At 40.6% G+C, this 18,500-nt stretch overlaps 1 protein-coding gene across 1 annotated transcript in view; it reads right to left on the bottom strand.

The window, feature by feature from the left end:
- Pgm5 (phosphoglucomutase 5) overlaps nt 1–18,500 on the bottom strand; it is a 202,345-nt gene that overhangs the window by 63,529 nt on the left and 120,316 nt on the right. Inside the window, exon 7 of the mRNA XM_008852279.3 lies at nt 12,023–12,138. Coding sequence (XP_008850501.1) covers nt 12,023–12,138 — 116 coding nt within the window. The remainder of the gene's footprint in view (nt 1–12,022; nt 12,139–18,500) is intronic.

The raw sequence follows: 18,500 nt of genomic DNA, 5'->3' as shown, positions 1-18,500 counted from the left end.
GGCACCAGGCATCATTCTCGTTTGTTATGTGCATCACCCTTCTAAGGTCTTCAATTTGATAGCCCCTTCTTACAGATAAGAGTTGGAGTTCAGCCATTCATATGAGGTCACACAGCTGCTAAGTAGCAAAAGGAGGGTTTGAACCTGGGCAGTTTGGTTCCAAAACTTATGGACTTCATGACTGCTGGACATCCAGTGATGACAGCAGTCCCATTAGGCAGCCCAAGTGTCCATATGCTGAGAGCTGAGAGACCTTCTAAAGATCTGGGGAACACATTTGAGCTTCTTTTTCTCCCACTTCACACTGCAGGAGCTTTTATCTTCACTCAACTACAGTGAAATTCTCTCCATCTTCCTTTCACGTACTCAAGATGGGGATTTATTTTCTTTAAGTATGACTCATGAGGTAAAACCAAGAGCTCAACGCCCTTTCAGATGGATTTGAGAACATGTTAAAAAATAGTGACAGAATTTTTTTTCCATTTCTCAAATTATTTATGTTCACCTCTCTAACATCTGGCAGAAAAAAAGAAGACTCATTTAAAAAAGTGTCACCTTTCTATGCTAAAGAATAAATGCTCTTAAAGGCACAGATGCTCCTTGATGGGAGAACGAAGGTTGTCTGCCTGGAAGAGGGTCAGAACCATCTGTGAGTTCAGAAGGGCCATGCAAGTGCTGCCTGCAGGTCATCTGTGCTGTGGGTCACATAGCTCCTAATGAATAAGAGTAATATATTAATTAGGTAAAATTATACTACTACTAGTAGTAATATTATTAATACTAATAGGAACACAATATTTCACACAACATGCTTCTGGCTAATCTGATGACTTTATTAACACCACTTTGCAAGCTCCACAGGAGAAGGCTTGCATCTGAAATTTCTCCTCACTGTATCCCTGGCCTGGCTTGTAAGAGGCATGCAGGAAACACATACCAAAAATGAATAAACGAGTGATAGCATGGACCTCTAGTTCATTGGAGCCGCTCCTTACTAAAAGTGAGCCTAGCCAGAGCAAGCTAAATGGGAAAAATCTTCATAGGTCATCTTATTGAAAAGATACATATCATGAACGAGGAGATGGAGATTCATAGAAGCTAAGCTGTTGATCCAAGACAGCTAAATGGAATAGCAGTGTCAAGATTGGAGCCAGTTGTGCCAACTCCTGGTTTTGTGCCATTTGAAGGATACTATGTTACAAGTTACTTGAAATTAATGACATCTCCTTTCAAAAGAATAACAGGGGCATTGGGGAATGACTTGCTAGCATCACTCAGCAGCAGCAGGTGTTGGGGAGCCAGTGAGATTGAGTTTGAATCCTAGCTTAGCCAATGTGGCCTTAGCCAGTGACTTGACCTTCTCCCTAAGCCCAGTGACTTCATCTATAAAAGAGGGGTCATGATAGTCCCTTTTTCATTCATCTCATGGTGGAGAGGATTCAGTGAATAAGGTACAAGAGATACTGAGCATTGAGTCTTTCACTTAAGAAGCATCCATAAATAATATACATTAGCACTGTTTGGTTAACACATTCCCTAGTGAATCAACCATCCAGGCCAGAGGAAAGAACACCTAAGCAATTTCATGACCAATTAGTGGACATGTTTCCCTCATGAGAGCACCATCACAGGAACTGAAACATCCTAACTTTACCTATTCTTTTGCACCAAGGCTAAAAGAACAACAGAACTCTCTAAGAGTTGTTCCCAGACAGGTAATGCTAAACCAGAAACCTCTCCAGTGGTTTTCAGACGGAAGACCTATCATTGACCTACAATTGACCTACAGTCATTGTGTCCTGTTCTCAATAAGTCCTCTAGGTGATGACAAACCCATTAGGAAGCTTTAAAGTACAGCTTTAGGGATTGTATCTAAGTCCCAAAGGACAAGCCATCTTGTTAAAAATGTCTGTTTAAACCAATGGTGACAGCACACAAAACCCATGCAAACTCAAACCAGACAAAAAAATCCAGCATAGAACTGGGGAAATGGGCAGAAGTCTCCAACCTTAGCTGAGAAACTATTGGCAGCTGATCATTGCTGGGTGAGGGAGAGTTGGTCTTCTTTAAGGGAGTGATGCTAGATAGGCTGACTAGGCTCCAGTGCATAGACTCACACTGAAGGACATCTGAGGACACAAACGACTTCATAGGCCTTAACATATATGATATAATGCATGAAATTTAGTCTGGGGCGGTAGGGAGAACTGGCTGCAGATAGGGTAGGGGGTCTAAATATGTTTAAGATGTATTATATGAAATGCACAAAAATTCAATAAAAATATATATTAAGAAAAATGTCTGTTTGAAAGTTCTAAACCTGTGACCAATGGCCATGATCTAGAGTTCTCGATCCCAGAATGCACTGGTACATGTGTACAACCCAAAGGCACCAGTACTTTGTTTCCATTCACACAACACTTTCTCTTGCCACCTTTCATCAACTTGGAGGATTAACTGAAAGATCAATGGGACTGGTCCTATGAAAACCCCAATGGAAAGGATTCTGTGTGGTGGAGACATTCTTCCCACTCTAGTTGAACATTCTGATTCCAGCACAGAGCATGATGGTTTGCAGAGGATCCAGAAGGGAGTTTCAGTTTTCCAGCTTTACAAAGGAGGCTTTGGGGGGGGGGTGTCAATCAAACACCTCAGCACTCTACCCAACCTAGATTGGATTGCAGGCATGTACAGCCTACTTCCAACAGCCCTTGCAGAGAAACTGTTCTCCTAGTGTTGATAATGCTGTCATTACAACTGCTCACCCCATGTCTGCAAGCCTGCCAAAATTATAAGCCCTGGCCACAAAGAAGAAAAATTATAGTAGTAGGACCCTGATCATCTGAAACTCACAGATATATGGGCCTCTTTCTCCATGAAGACTAAGAAGAACTGAAAACAGCTCAGTGTAGAGTTAAGGCCCCTTGGTAGAGAACATATGTAAGCTTTCCTTTATTTAACTTCGAGAAATATAAAACAGTTGTACAAATCAGAGAATTAAACATTCAATATTTGTGCCACAGCACAGCTGTGAACCCAATCTTGAGTTAGGATGTATGTAGTTCATATGCTGTAAAATAGAAATAAAGGATGGTCTGAGAGTGTAACAAATTGTGCAACTACTGGAAGAAACAGAATTTCCTTACACAAAATACCTGGAGAATGAGTCAGTAATGTAAGTCACACCAGAATAGAGCACAGGATAACTATGCTAAAGGCAATAAGATTTAGTTACATCAAAGACATCACAAAAGGTAGAACCAGCCCACTGTCAAGCACAGCCATGTCCAAGTTAGTGTCAGCACCCACAGACATGGGGAGTGGACAGGTTAATGGCACCAATTACAAATACTTTAAAAATCTGTCCATTAGGGGTTGGAGAGAGGGCTCAGCAGTTAAGAGCACTGGCTGTTCTTCCAGAAGACCCAGGACACATGGTGGCTAACAACCATCTGTAACTCCAGTTCCAGGGGACCCAATGCCCTCTCTTGGCCTCTATGAGGACTGCAATCACATGATGTGCTTACAGGCAAAACACTCATACACATGAAATAAAAATAAAATAAAATTTGTCCACTAGCAATGATTTCAGGAGGGGAGATCTTCTGAGAAGCACTTCATTAGCTATAAATCTTTGCTGATAACTACAGGATGATGAAAACTACCAAAGCTTTCTTTTAAATTTTTATAGAATTTTGATTTTACAATGCTTCATTATATCTCCTATATCTGGTCTCCATTTGTGTGGTTTTTGTTTCTATGAATGCCAAATGCCAGGATACCAGGATCTTCAGAAACGCATCCACTTAGGAATGATAGAAATACAATGCTAGGGGGATTGAGAGATGCTCAGCAGTTTAGAGCACTGGTTGTTTTTGCAGAAGACCCAGGTTCAAACCCCAGCACCCAACTGGTGCCTAACAACTATTGGTAACTCTAATTCCAGGGGATCTTCTGTCCTCTGTGGGCATTGCATGACATGGGTGCACTTGCATATATATAGGCAATAAAATACACTCATCCATATAAATTAAAAATAAATATTTGTTTTTAATTTAGAAAGAAATACAACCGCTAGTAACCAGAGGAAGAAATCCTTTCCTTTCTTCTTTCCTTCCATCTAGCTGTCTGTCTGTCCATCAAAACTGCAAGCATCGCTTGGGGCCTACCCTATATAAAATGTGCTGGCCTCTGTCCCAGCACATTTACAACATCCACACAGCAAGCAGAGGAATCCAGAAGATGTCAGGAAAGCAGGGCATTCTGTGGCATGGCAAGCCACAGGCCTCTTCTTGTGCTAAAAGCTGAATATGGAAACCATCAATCTAAGAGCACCAGGCATCAAGAATTCACAGGAAAAATCTGGTGGGACAGTTTGGATAAATTGTGTTGCCATCAGGAGATTTGTATGTAATTCCAAATTTCCAGAATGAAGTGAATATATACAAAAACTTAAGATTTCCCTGATATATGACAGAGGTTCATTTAAACAACAACAAAAACGCTATTATTCTGGAAAACAAACTAGAGTACTTGTTTATAAGCAATCAATATTGTTGTACTGCCTGACTTTATTTGACAGTGTATAGAGCTTTGATATTATAAAGATAATAGTACTGAAGATGGTAGTCAAGCTTGGAGATTTTCCAGTGATCTGCGCAAAGAACAGTTCTCCAGGGTTACTTGCAAAGAGACAAACTCTACAAACTCTAAGCTAGAATAATAAATCATAAGCTCCAAAAACATCACAATGTCTTAGAAAGCTGATGCCAATGATAGAAATCAGAAGAATAGTGTCGACAAATTTAAAAAAGAATTTCAAGTTTTGGCTTTTTAAAAATTCTTAATTTTAGTATATTTGTACATCCTCTTTGTGTATTGGAATAAGCCCAGATTCCTTTAAAATTGGAAGAAGTCCAAATGCCATTTAGATGAACAGTCTTCTGTTTGACTTTGAGTACTTACAAAATGTTCTCCTCCCCCTATAAAGCAGTTTCCAAGGCCCTTCCTAAGACATGGGGGAACACCTGGTCCTAGCACAAAAGATGGGGCTTGGTTTCATCTACCCACCAAGTGCTTTGCAATGAACACAGGAGTCCTACTGCTCAGGACCTGGAGCGAAGCCTGAACACAGACCCGACTTCCAGCCTGCTACCTTGACATTCTCTGGGAGCTCAAGACCCCAGCGGGGTCACTGCCATTGAGGATGTACCTTGTTCCCTGTGGACCTGACCCTGGGCATAATCTCGGCATTCTTGTGGCTGAGGTAGACCCTATTTCCAAGTTTTCTTGGCACTGTACAATGCATTCCTCGTTGGCACACAGCCCCATGCCCCAGGGAGGGACACCGGTAAAAGCCTCTACTTGTAAAAGCTGAGATACACTCTAGAACCTTCTCTGAACCTTTCCATCTCTCAGCTTCTCCCCTTGTGATTAGTTGGTAATACTGAAAACAATATCCTAAGATAGACAGCTCCTCTGATGGGCCAACACTTATAAGTTGGAAATGAGAGTCAGAGAAGCCATTTGGTTGGCCCTCAGTGGAAGATAAGGGTCCTGAATACAGATCTCCAGTCTCCCATCTGTGCCTTGTACCGCCTGGATTAATACAACATAGCATATCAGGCATACTTTTGCTCTCAGTCCTGGTGAGACTAGTATTTCTTCCCTGTTCCTGGGTATACACTGGAGTTACTTAAGGATTTATTTTACTCTTTTTATTTATTTATTTTGAGACAAGGTCTCACGATATAGCCTTGGCTGACCTGGTACTATCTATGTAGACCAACCTGGCTTAAAACTCACAGAGATATGCCTATCTCTGCCTCCCAAGTGTTGGAATTAAAGGCAAGACCACCACATCCAGTCCAAAGATATTTATTCTAAATTCAAATTCTCAGGTCCCACTTTGAATCACTCTCAGGGATTCAAAGTCAGGGTAGAATAGAAAAAAAAAAAATTTCATCAAGCTTTCCTATGATTCTCACACAACCACCTCAGACATGGCAAAAAGACCAAAACAAGAGCAGAATAAAGCCATTTCTGCTCCCTAGACTCAATGGCCCCAGTCCTGCATGGCTGGGGTCCTCATACAATGCCTAGTGCTGCCGAGGATGAAGGAGTTATTGCTCTTGTGGAAAGGCTGACAGGTACAGTGGAAAGCAGCTTGCCCTAAAGAGCAAGAGACTTGTCTTTTAGTTCTGCTCAATTTAATGCATGTGAAAACATTTTCCAGGCTCTGGCGCCCTGGGAGAGTCAGTTCACTATTTCTTGGGTTCAGAGACTCCATCTATCAAACTAGGCAAAAGTCACTTTAACCTGCTAAATGGCAGAGGAGGTAATAGCTTTAAAGCCCCAGACATAGAAAAATAACTCTTGTGCTTCTTGAAAGGAAAATGATAGACAACTATAGATGTGAAAGACTTTTAAAATTCCTTTCCAGGCCAACCTTCGTGTTGCAATCGGCATCACTGTCTGAAAGCAAAGCTCGATGAAACTGACCTCCCCACACACATGCAGAACCATGGCTTCCCATCAGCAGCTAGCTGAGAGCCCAGTGTCTAAGCTACTTCTGCCTGGGGCTCCATGTCCACAGCAATGGGCTTCAGAAACTGTCCCTTCTGATATTTCTGGCACTGTTTCTTGAAACTCTCTCCTCTACCTCACCCTGTGTATCAGACAGCAGTGTATCAGTGTAGCAAATGACAGTCTTGGGCCAAATCCGGACTCATGCTTGTTTCTGTGATTAAGGCTTTATTGGAAGACAGCTGTGCTTGTTCATTTATTTGTCATCTGTGAGTGCTTTGTGCTCAGTGGTAGAGCTGAATAATTTTGGCAGAGACCTCATATGGACTTGTGGCTGATAATACCTAAAATATTAATGTCTTGCCTTTTATGGAGAGTTTGGTGACCCTTGCCAGAGACTTTTTCAGAGTTTTTCCACCATGATCTGTAATAAATACACTTTACCAAAAGAATTACTATACAATATATATGCAGGTGCCTATTTATATATACAGAAAATTTATAGTTTCTACTTCTTAAAGCAGTTGACAATATTCTAGTAATCTCTTGATCCATATTTGAAAAACACTACTCTAGAAACACAGAGTATTAAATTGGGTGGGGGCTGTAGGGGAAGGTGTGGATAGGGGAGGGAATCTAAATACAACTAATCCATATTGTATGAAAAGTGCAAAAATTCAATAAAATAGTAGTTTCTTTGGAAAAAGAAAATACAGAGCAATTGATTACTCACAAGACATGCCCCTGCTCCTGCACCTCCATTCCCTTCCTGAAATCACTCCATCTGATAGGGAGTTGCTCTTTTATGTCTCTGTGTATAAAACCTCCCCATTCTTCAAGTACAAGCTCAACTCTCATCTCTTTCAAAAAGCATGTTTCGGCTTTCCATTCCAAAAGCATTTTCTCCCTCTCTTCTAAAGCATATTCTCTGCACCTCTCTGTGGCAAGTTTCTGCTTTATAGACTGTCCTCTCAGCATCTTCTTTAGGATTATGGTCTTAAACACTTCGTATTCAACACATCATCCAGTGAATGCCTTATAATCAGGAAGCACTGACTAAATGTTTATTAATTTGAAATATTCATTAGTAAGGGTAAAACATGGCTCGTACACGTAATATTTTATCTTAAAGAGATTATGAAACATATGGTATATTGTAAGCATTTAGTAAAGCGTGTGAAGACAGAGGAGAAGGGTTAACCCAGGCTTCGAACTTTCCATTCCAGTTGCTGCGCATGGGGTATCTTATTAACAGGTGAGCGTAATCACTACATGCGATATAGAATTCTTGATTTTTGTGTCATGGTCTGTGGCATATGCACACAGAACGCTAAAATAGAAGGGAATGGTTCTATTTGTTCAGCCTTAGCAGAGAAACAGTTTAACTGCCATGAATGTCGCAAGCAGAGCTGCTACCAATACATCTTGTGTTCAAACAAATCATACCTGAGAATGCTTGTTATGGTCTCTTTTTCTCCAAAGAAACAAAGAACATACCAGTCTTCCCGGGCTGTTTATGGCAAAGCCCTAAACTACTGAGGTCTGATTGGTTTTGGAAAAGGAAAACATCCCAGGGACAAAATTCCCACTGGAACTCCAATTTGGACCAAAACACCACCATTACAACCATTTAAAATGGCTTTGCAGTAATCTGTCTAAGCATGACCAAACAGGACTTGTTCTTGGGACTTCAAGCATGGTTTGATATCAGAAAATCTATAATTTTCATTGCATTCACATAATGAGGGGAAAAGCTATACTAATAGATCACCAAATTCTAATGGGGTGCCTGACAAATCCGATAGCCATTTCTACTGAGATGCTAAATTAAACAGGAATAACAAAAACTAATCATCTATGCATGATACAGGTTTTACCAATATTAAATAAAATGATCAAAATAGGTAAGGCCTGGCACGGTGACCCATGCTTTTTATCCCAGCACTTGGAAAGCAGAGGGAGATGGACCTCTGTTAGCTCGAGTCTGGTCTACATAGTGGGGTCAAGGCCAGCTGGGGCTACAGGGAGACCTTCAATAATAATAAGTAATATTAAAGTTTAAAAGGTAATAAAATATTCAATCATGAAAAACCAGGTATTATTTAATATTGATTTGAAGATGATAGTTGTATAATAAGATAATATGAAATAAAAGATACCAATGTTGGGAAAAATACAAATAAGTGATTACATATAACTGAAAACATGAAAAAACCCAAGATATTATGGCATTTTTAGAAAATAAAGCACTACAATTAATAGCAGAATGTGCTAAAGGGGTTGTAAGCCAGAGGAAAATCATGTTCGTAGTTTCTTTCTGGGAACACTAATAAAGTTAGAAAGGAAAATGAGGACAACAACGTCAAAAAATTAAAATCTACAAAGCTCTATAGAACATATAATAGAAATTAAAAGAGACATTGGGGTTTGGGGTGTAGCTCAGTGTTATAGTCTTTGCCTAGTATATGCAAGGCTCTGAGTTTGATCTCCAACAACCCAACAAAATGCTAAAAGAGACTTAAGAGACACATTAACTAATTATACTGTAAAATCTTTTGCTTCCTAATCAGAACAAATTGTTGGATGGAGAAAGAGACAGAGAATAGGGGGACGCTTAAGACACTGCTTTTGCAATTCCATTTTTACACTCTATTATATAAAAATCTGTAGGAGAAAAACCTTGCAATCCCAGCACTGAGAATCTGAGAAATTTTCTTAACTCATTAGAGATCTGTTACCACAAGGGAAAAGGTACAGTGAATTCTGGTAAGTGGCAAGTCACTCCAGAGAGACAGGATACACACAAAACCAGTCTCACCTTTGCCAAACACCAGAGAAAGGAGAGGCTGCTATAGAGGCAGAAAAGAAATCACTGAGAGTTTACAGAATGTGAAAGATCAAGCGTAGGCTGTGGAGTTAGTTTAAAATCACAAGAGTCCCAGCTGCAAGGGACTGCAGAACTCCAAGTTCTGCCTCACAAGCTTTACCTGGCTGCTTTCAAGAAAGTTCCTGATGGGGAGGGAGACTTGGAGGTACAAACTTGTAGGAGGGGCTGCATCAAGCCCATTCGCCTCCCTCAACCCCTTCTCTCATATGAAACAGGTTGCAAACCTCATTCCAAGGTCCAGGTGAAAATCTATTACTGCTGTATGAGGGGCAGAGGTGAAAACCCATCTGGTCTTTTAGAGAAACTTTCTTGGGTTCAGAATCCTACATCAAGGCTAAGCAAAGGCACTGTCACTGATGGAAGTTCAAGAGCCCAGTGACAGAACTATTTTTGTGTGTCTCAGACATGCAGCAACTGCTTCATGAATGCTAAGGATAAAGCAGGAACATGTAAAATAAACAAGCAAGCAAGTAAAATAAAAGCAAACCTGCAACTTCTCATCTCCAGTTTCAGTTTACAGCCAAGTATCCCACTTCTGGAAGAATTTTAGACCTGTGGTACACTAAAGTTTATAATGGAAACAATAAAGCCCAAGCCCATCTCAACTCCTACCAAGATGAACTTAACCTACCATACTAGTGACCCAAAGAAAGAGGCATGCCCACTTCTGGATATAAATATAATTTGCCTACATATTTACCATTCTTAGCATTCAATAAGAAATTATGAGATCCACAAAAAGCAAGAAAAACCAAATCATTGTTAAGAACTAACACAATGGGGGCTGGCGAGATGGCTCAGTGGTTACGAACACTGACTGTTCTTGCAGAAGACCTGGGTTCAAATTCCAGCACCCACATGTCAGCTAACAACTGTCCATAACTCCAGTCCCAGGGGATCTGAAAGCCTCTTCTGTCTTCCACGGGCATTGCAAGATATAGGTGCACTTACCTACATGCAGGCAATACACTCATACACATAAAATAAAAATAATATTTTTTTTTAATTTTAAAAAAAGAACTAACACAATCGTCAGAACCAGAGTCAGAGGTGAAATGGATGTTGGCCAGATACAATGGAGAAGATCAACAACATGTATAAATAGATAGGTAATTTCATTGGAGAGATGAAAACCACCTAAAAAGTAAAGATAAATGCTAGAAATAAAAAGAATCAGGCATGCAGGCACACACTATAATCCCAATACTTGGCAGGCAGAGTCAGAAAGATTGTAAGTTCAAGACCAGCTTGAGTTACCTAATGAGACCCTATCTCAGAAAACAGAATTATCTCACAACGTCGGAGTTCCTTCAACTCATCAGCAAGTTGGACACAGCTAAAGAGAGAATTAGTCAACAAGAAATAAGTCAACAGAGACAATCTAAACTGAATCACACAAAGAAAAAAAAAGAATGAAACAAATCAGACCAGTGCACACAAAAGTTCTCAGGCAACACTTATACTGACGAATCATCTAACATAAAATGTTACTGGAGCCTCCGAAGAGAAAGAGAGCATGAGGGAGAAATGTTAGAAAAGATCATGATTATTTTCTAAAATTAATGAACAAGAACAAATGCAGACCCAGGAACTCAAGAGAGCTCAAAGCAAGCTTAAACACACACACACATACGCATGCATGCACACACACACACATACATATACAAAATACACACATGAATAAAATACACACAAATAATATGCACACACAAATATATGCATACACATATAAAGTGTACACAGATATAAAATATAGACACATACCTAGACATAATTAAACTGTTAAAAATCAAAAATTAAAAAGAAGATATTTAAGGTAGCCAGAGGAATAGGGCTTGGAGGAGGCACTTTATATAGAAGAATAAAGATAATGATTATAACAGAATTCATGGAAACTATGCAAGACAATGGAGTGACATCTTTAAAGTACTAAAAAAAGAAGTTATTTTTAACATTTTAAATGTGACAGTGGTGCTATGGTTATATGCAATTTCCAAACAGGTCTTGTATTTAAAGGCTCACACTGAAATACACCCAGGAATAACAAGATGGGGAGGGGTTGCATCGTAACAATCAGGAAAGGTGGTTCTCTTTGTGGATGGAAGAAAAAGATAAAAGGAAGGGGGCATGACGGCACTTGCCCAGTATTCAGGAAGTAATGACAGGAAGATGACGAGTTCAAAGCCAGCCTGGGTAGTAAAACCCTGCTGCAAAATAAAATTGAAAAGCTCTAGAGTTGTAGCTTAGTGGTTGAGCACTTTCCAAGTGCATGAAAAACCCCAAGTTCAGTCCCCAATTTTGTAAAGTAAAATTGATAATAATGATGAAAGGATTGACCATGAATTGATGATAGCTGAAATCAGATGGTAAGCTTAATATGATATGCTGTTTACTCTTATGAATTTTTATCTCATAATAGGAAAAATTTAAATATTTTTTAAGATGGCCGGAAGAGGTAGATGTGTCATGGCACATACCCTACCCAGATTCTCTGATTCTGGCCTCTTAGTAACTCTTCCTCCAATCTTTGATGCACAGAAGAGTTACAGTTCTCCAAAATGGGTTCATAGAGCTGCAGCCACCCTCCCCAGTAACATCAGCACAGCCTACCAGTGCCGAAGCTCTCCTCTCCACACAGAGAGCACCGTCCGGAGTCCATCAGATTTGAGAAGAATCTCCATCCAGCAGGAGTCTCATATACGGGGACCTTCATTGATTTAGCCACTCTGGAAAATGAAATTAGAGGCAACCATCAATTCATATGCCTTATTTCCTTTTTCTTCTCAGCACAGTAGGAAGTCTTATGGCTATTCATTCCATAAATAGATTTCAGAATAGCTTAGACAGGTGATAGTTTTCAAGCATAAGTTAGGAAATAAGTACCATATTCCAATGGCTCTTAATTTCTCATTGTCTATGATATAAAAATATCAAGTGCATGTATGAATTATTCTCACATTGGTTTCCCTATTTTTTTTTGCAAGAATCTATTTGGAAACAGGAAAGCCCAAAATTAATATTTTAGCATAAACATTTGGAAGTATCGTTCAACAGTTGTCTACTAAATATGAAGTTGCCCATATCCCTTGGAACATAAATTCAACTCTAGAAATGACATGAGGTAGACACTGTAGTACACTATTCAGAGTTAACCTTCAATACACATGCGCATGTACAAACATGCATGCACATGCATGTACAGATGCACACAAGATATTTTACAGCTGGTTTAGTCAGCATCTAGGAGTGCTTTTGGTTGCCAGCTCACAAATATGGTTCTCTGTCAATAAGAGATGTCTCACTTAAAGTCTCATTCCTAGATCTACCCATCCAGTGATGGACCAGTGTGGGATATTCAAAGATCTGACCTCCTTCTTCAGTTTGGTTCAATTTGGTACAATTCTATGGGGACATTTAAGCTCTAAAGCTCCCTGATTGTTGGCTGGGCCTTTTGTGTGTCTTCAGTGCAATCAGAATTGTCTGATCTTTTCTCACCATCCTTTTACTATAGTTTGGAAATGGCTCATGCCTTAAAGGCCCACATTTTAAGACTTGGTCCTCAACTGGGCACTAATTGGAAGGTAGAGAAAACCTTTAAGAGGTGGAGCTTAGTATGAGATTTGGGATCACTGGGGTCATGCCCTCCAAAGGACTTCTCTCTGTTTTACTTCCCAGCTACCATGAAGTAAGCAATTTTTTGAATCATGTGCTCCCACATGATGGGCTCACCGCAGGCCCATAGGCAACATGGTTCAGTAGCCATGGACTAAAACCCCCAAAACCAAAATAACCTCTCCTCTTTTTAAATTGATATGCACAGATATTTTGTTATAGTAATGGAAAGCTGACTGACATAGTGCTGATCTTGAAGGTAATTCTGATCTTTAAGGTAGAAAGTATTAAACTTCCTACAAGCAAACTTCTCTTAAAGCTATTTCCTGGGGAGCCCAGTATGTGATGTTACTCAACAGACTGTAAACACGAGATTTGGCAATTTTGATTCTGAATCATCACTTACAATAACTGAAACAATCCAAATAAATCTCTAAGGAGAATAGAAAATTTACAACATTTCTATAGCTAATCTTGTCAACTTAATTGGATTGAGAGATACCTAGATCAATTAATCATACCTTTAGGTAGGTTGTGAGGGTATTTCCAAAGATGTTTAGGTCATGGGGGGTGTGACCTAGTCAATGATTCCATTTATTGATGGATACAAATTTTGAGTAGACTATTTAGAGGTAGCAGAACTGTGGACTATGAAGCCTAGCTGGGGGAAGTGGATCACTTGGGTCATGCCTTTGTGGACCATGGCATGCCCTGGACGTCTTCCTGTTACTTCTGTTTCCTGGCCACCACAAAGTGAGCTACCACTGCCACATGCTCCTGCTGCCATGACGTTCTGCCTCACTTCAGGCCCAAACAATGGCTCTAGGCAACTTGAGCCAAAACTTTTGAGACCATAAAACTGTATAAACATCTCCTTATTTCCAATTATTTTCTGATTCTGTCACAGTGACGAGAAGCCCGCTAACACAGATACATAATCACCATCGAACAAATAACTGCTTCATGAAACACCCTGAATGAATCTCACCAGCATTCAAAGAACAGGGAGCCCCCCACAAAAGAACATATGGCATATTGTTGTGTAATACTTATTTAGGTGATCATTCCCATCAAAGGTTCTATCTTATCTTCTTTTCAGTGTTGTAAGGAAAATATATAATCCAGCTTACATTCTGGGAGGAATAATGGAAGAACCTCTCCAAAACCTTTGGAGCAAAGGGGACTTTTCAGAGCTGCTAATTTCATGTTCAAAAACTCAGGGAGGGAGAAATAAATCACAGAGAAGCCCAGGGGTGGTGCATAGGAAAGCCTGGGTCACAACTAACAAATGTGACTGCGTGAGAGTGCCAGATAGAATATACAACATGGGGCAGAGGTGAGGGTGAAAGCGAGGGGAGCCGGCGTGGGGACATACAACCTTTGTTCAAAATACTCTTGTAGGTTCAAAGCCAAGTTGGCAGGATTGAAGGGAGGGGAAAGGATTTCCCCCGTTCCCACCCTTCCCAGTTGATCACTGTCAGGAGGGCACTGGGCTGTTCCTGTGGCTAGAGTGTAAAGAACTTTTGTAGCTGTAAGCCACAGTTACAGCTATGCAAGCTAAGATAACAATATGGGTAATTAAATTCCAGGATCCTGAGCTTGAGTTGATTGTGTCCTAGGGTCAGAAAGGAATTCCCGTCCCCCCTTCCTCTCCTGAACTTGAGATCCATCCCAAGCCCTTCATTCAGCAGTATCATGTATGCATTAGCCTGCAGGTTGGCAGGAAGCCCCTGGAGTCTACAATCCTCTAATACAAAAGCTGAAAACTCTACCTGACCACTGCCACCATGTGCCAGGAGCTAACGGGACCCTCTTCCCAAGGAAGGACAGAACAGGAAGTAAAGGAAGACGATCTGGGCTGTGATTGTCCTGCCAGGAAGAATGAGCCCTGGTAGCTAAAAGAGCATGCTGTGTGTGAGCCAGCTCCTCAGCCGAGGTCTGCAGACTTCCAAAAAGGTGGCTTCCAGATGATTCAGGAGGGACGTGACCTCAAAATCACTTTACAACAGTTTCTTCCATACTCTGTGTTCTCTGCTCCTAGAAGCCTGGGCTCTTCCCTCTTTCCCACAGATGCTCTTGCTGGTTGTTATTGCTGTATATTGCTTAGTCCTTTTCTTGGTTTTAAACTTTTCATTTTTATTTTATTGCCTGCATGTATGTAAGTGCACCCATGTCCTGAAATGCCCGAAGAAGTCAGAAGAGGGTGTTGGATTCCCCTGAAACTGGAGTTACAGACTATTATTAGCCAACATGCAGGTGCTGGGAGTTGAACCCAGGTTCTTCAAGAACAGTTAGTGCTGTTAACTGCTGAGTCATCTTTCCAGCCCCTGTTTGCTTCTTCATTTAACTCAGATGAACCCTCCCTTTCCAGTCTTTGTCAAAACTTATCTTAAAGGATATGTCTGCCTTGGTATATTTTCTCATGCTAAAATAGAATGTTTGAGACTGTGTGATTTCTAGAGAATAAAAGTTAGTTCTCACAGTTCTGGAGACTGGAGGCCAAGATCAAGGTGCCCACATTTGGCCAGGTGAGGAAGTTTTCATTATGTCCTCACATGGCAAAAAATGGAAAAGCAAACTTGTCATCTGTTCCATGAAGCATCTTATTCTTCATAAGGGTTATAATTCTATTAGCAATGAAGGTGACCTCGTGGCTTAATCGTCTCTTCAAAGCTCCATCTTTTAATCTTATCACACTTTTAACACCTCAGTTTCAGAGGGGATTAACCTTCAATATGGATTGTGGAAGGGACAAAAGCATTCAAACCATAGGGCAGCCAGCAGCAAAGACTTCCAGGTGGTCACCAATCCCAACCCCATCTTCTGAGATACACAAGGCTGTTTCCCCACAGCCCCCAGAAGTAAGCTGTGGCCATGTGACTTCATTCCAGCTGGAGGAACCCCTCTTCAAGTCTGGCTGTAAAAGGTTCCTGCACTTCGTGTTCTTTCTCCTTGTGCTGGCTTGACATAGAGGAGCCTGGCAATCTTAGAAGCCATGTGTTGGAGACATATGACCCACAGGATGACCTGACCTGCATCTCTGAATCCCCATTTTCAGGAGAGTTAACTACCAGCCAGAAAAACCTGTCTTTAACTTTGATACCTGAAATGACCTTTTTCTGTGTTTGGGTCATTGCCCATCCAGAGGTTCATTCTGTAATAGCAAGAACACCATCTAAATGAACACAAATCCCTTACTTATCACTGCATTCAATCCAATGTGACACTTCATGCCACTATCCACTTCCTAACATTTGGTGTGAGCCATATGTTCACTATAGCATTGTGCCTGCCGTGGACCTCCTTTGCACTTGGCCCTTCACACACAGACATCATCACTGCCACCAGTAGGGTACAAGTTCTTTGTATCTTCTATGTCACTATGGATCCTTTAGTGCCGAAGACCCTATAGGATTTGTCCTCAGTAAATATTGTATGATTTCAGTTGACTAAGAATTATCAGTAGCAGTGTTATCGAATAATAAGGGGCTAAGTGTATCTTATTTTATTGTCTTTTTTCCATGTAGCTTCCAAAAATATAATTAAATCATCTCTCTCTCTCTCTCTCTCTCTCTCTCTCTCTCTCTCTGTGTGTGTGTGTGTGTGTGTGTGTGTGTGTGTGTGTGTGCTTTGTCTTTTTGAGAAAAGATAATTTTCCAGATATCAATTAGTGAAACTACTGGGGTGAGACACAGGCATATCTTTGAAGGGCAATAGTATACACTATTTTGTTTGAGCAGTCTGATGGTCACACTGCTCTTGCATGATCAGACAGGAAAAAAGCATTTTAAATGTGCCTTGAGAGCCCATTAAGTGTAGGGATGCTGGCATGTCCATATTTGTGGCCCTAGCATCCAGCCCAGCTCATGCCCAGAGTACGTTTTCAACTATTTACTAACCCAAAGTACTGTCTTTATGTGTGGGTGCTAGTGTATCATACTGATGGCATTTGAACAATTCTTTCAATCTGTAAGAGAATAATTAAACACTGACTGTTCTCATCAAGGTTCTCAGGCCTACCCAGCTGATTTTGTAATCCCACTTCAAGAAAGTTGTAATAAATTTAAAGGGGACAGAATCCCAGGCTCTCTTTGTATCTTCAAATGCCACCTTCCATAAGAACTGAGAAGAGCCCACAGTGCTGCTTTCTATGTGCCAGGTGCTCAGCCCCCTTTTCAAACTCCTCATCTGCACAGCCTGGGAGAAGATATTTGTGTCACATATACCCAACAAAGGTCTCATTCACTTCTATAGTTTATCTTCCTAGAAATCATTCTTAAAGATTAAGAACCCTGAAAAAAAATAAAAACAAAAGTAGGGGAACACTCATCCACTGCTGGTGGGGCTGCAAACTGGTTCAACCCCTATGGAAAGCAGTGTGGAGAACTCTTAAAAAACTACAAATGAACCTACCATTTGACCCAGTTATACCACTCTTTGGCATATACCCAAAGAACTCATTCTATTGTAGAGACACTTGTACATCCATGTTTGTTGCTGCTCTTTTCACAATAACTAGGAGATGGAAGCAACCTAAGTGTCCCTCAGCTGAGGAGTGGATAATGAAAATGTGGTTCATTTATACGATGGAGTTTTACTCAGCAGAAAAGAAAGATGAAATCATGAAATTTGAATGGATGGAACTAGAAACTGTTATACTAAGTGAAGTAACACAGACTCAGGAAAAAAATCGATATACGTTCTCCCTAATATGTGGATCCTAGAACCAGACTCTGACAAATAAGTATGCAACCAGACATAACTACAGGAACCAGGATAATGGAAAGGAAACAGGGAGGTAAAGGAAAAGAAATAACCTGAAAGAGAAGAACAGTAGGAAACAGGCCTTAATAAGGGAGATATGGATAAAAATTGGGTTAGTTTAAGGGAGGGGGGACAGAAGGGTATACAAGGAACCTAGGGGATAAAGGGAAAGAAGGATCTCAAGAGAGGTAGAATCATAGGAGAAGGGTATTATTAAGGGAGAAAGGGGGGAAATGGAGGGACCTTAAGTGGGAAAACCATGATGGAGAGGTGAGACAATGTGAGAGATAAACAATGCCTAGATAGTTTTGAAAACCAGAGGGAAGCATATTACTCCTACAACCTACTGACAAATTATACATAGCAGATCAAGAAATATATGTCTAGGAAAGGTTTATCTGAGAACAATTGGTCTTCGCCCAAGATTTATGTGCATGACACACAGTAATTAAAAGTACCAGACTGATGGAACTAACCTTCTTGGATGTTTAACAGACATACCTTGAGATCTATACTAATTCGGTCAGAGGGACACAAAGGATGCTTTTTGCTCCTTGCCCTCCTAGGTCGATTAGTTCCCAGGGACTATGAGCATCTCGCAAAATGTCCTGTAAGGGTGGTGGGTCATCTTACCTCTTGATCAAAGAGGCCAAGGAGACCCCACCAGATGGACTTGAACCAGTGTCCAGTCTATAAAGAGGAGGGTCAACAC

Source organism: Nannospalax galili, unplaced genomic scaffold (genome assembly GCF_000622305.1).
Source record: "Nannospalax galili isolate Female #2095 unplaced genomic scaffold, S.galili_v1.0 scaffold1486, whole genome shotgun sequence".
NCBI classification, from domain to species: domain Eukaryota; kingdom Metazoa; phylum Chordata; class Mammalia; order Rodentia; family Spalacidae; genus Nannospalax; species Nannospalax galili.
Note: the sequence above shows the minus strand (reverse complement) of the source record. Positions and strands in the feature narration are given on the sequence as shown.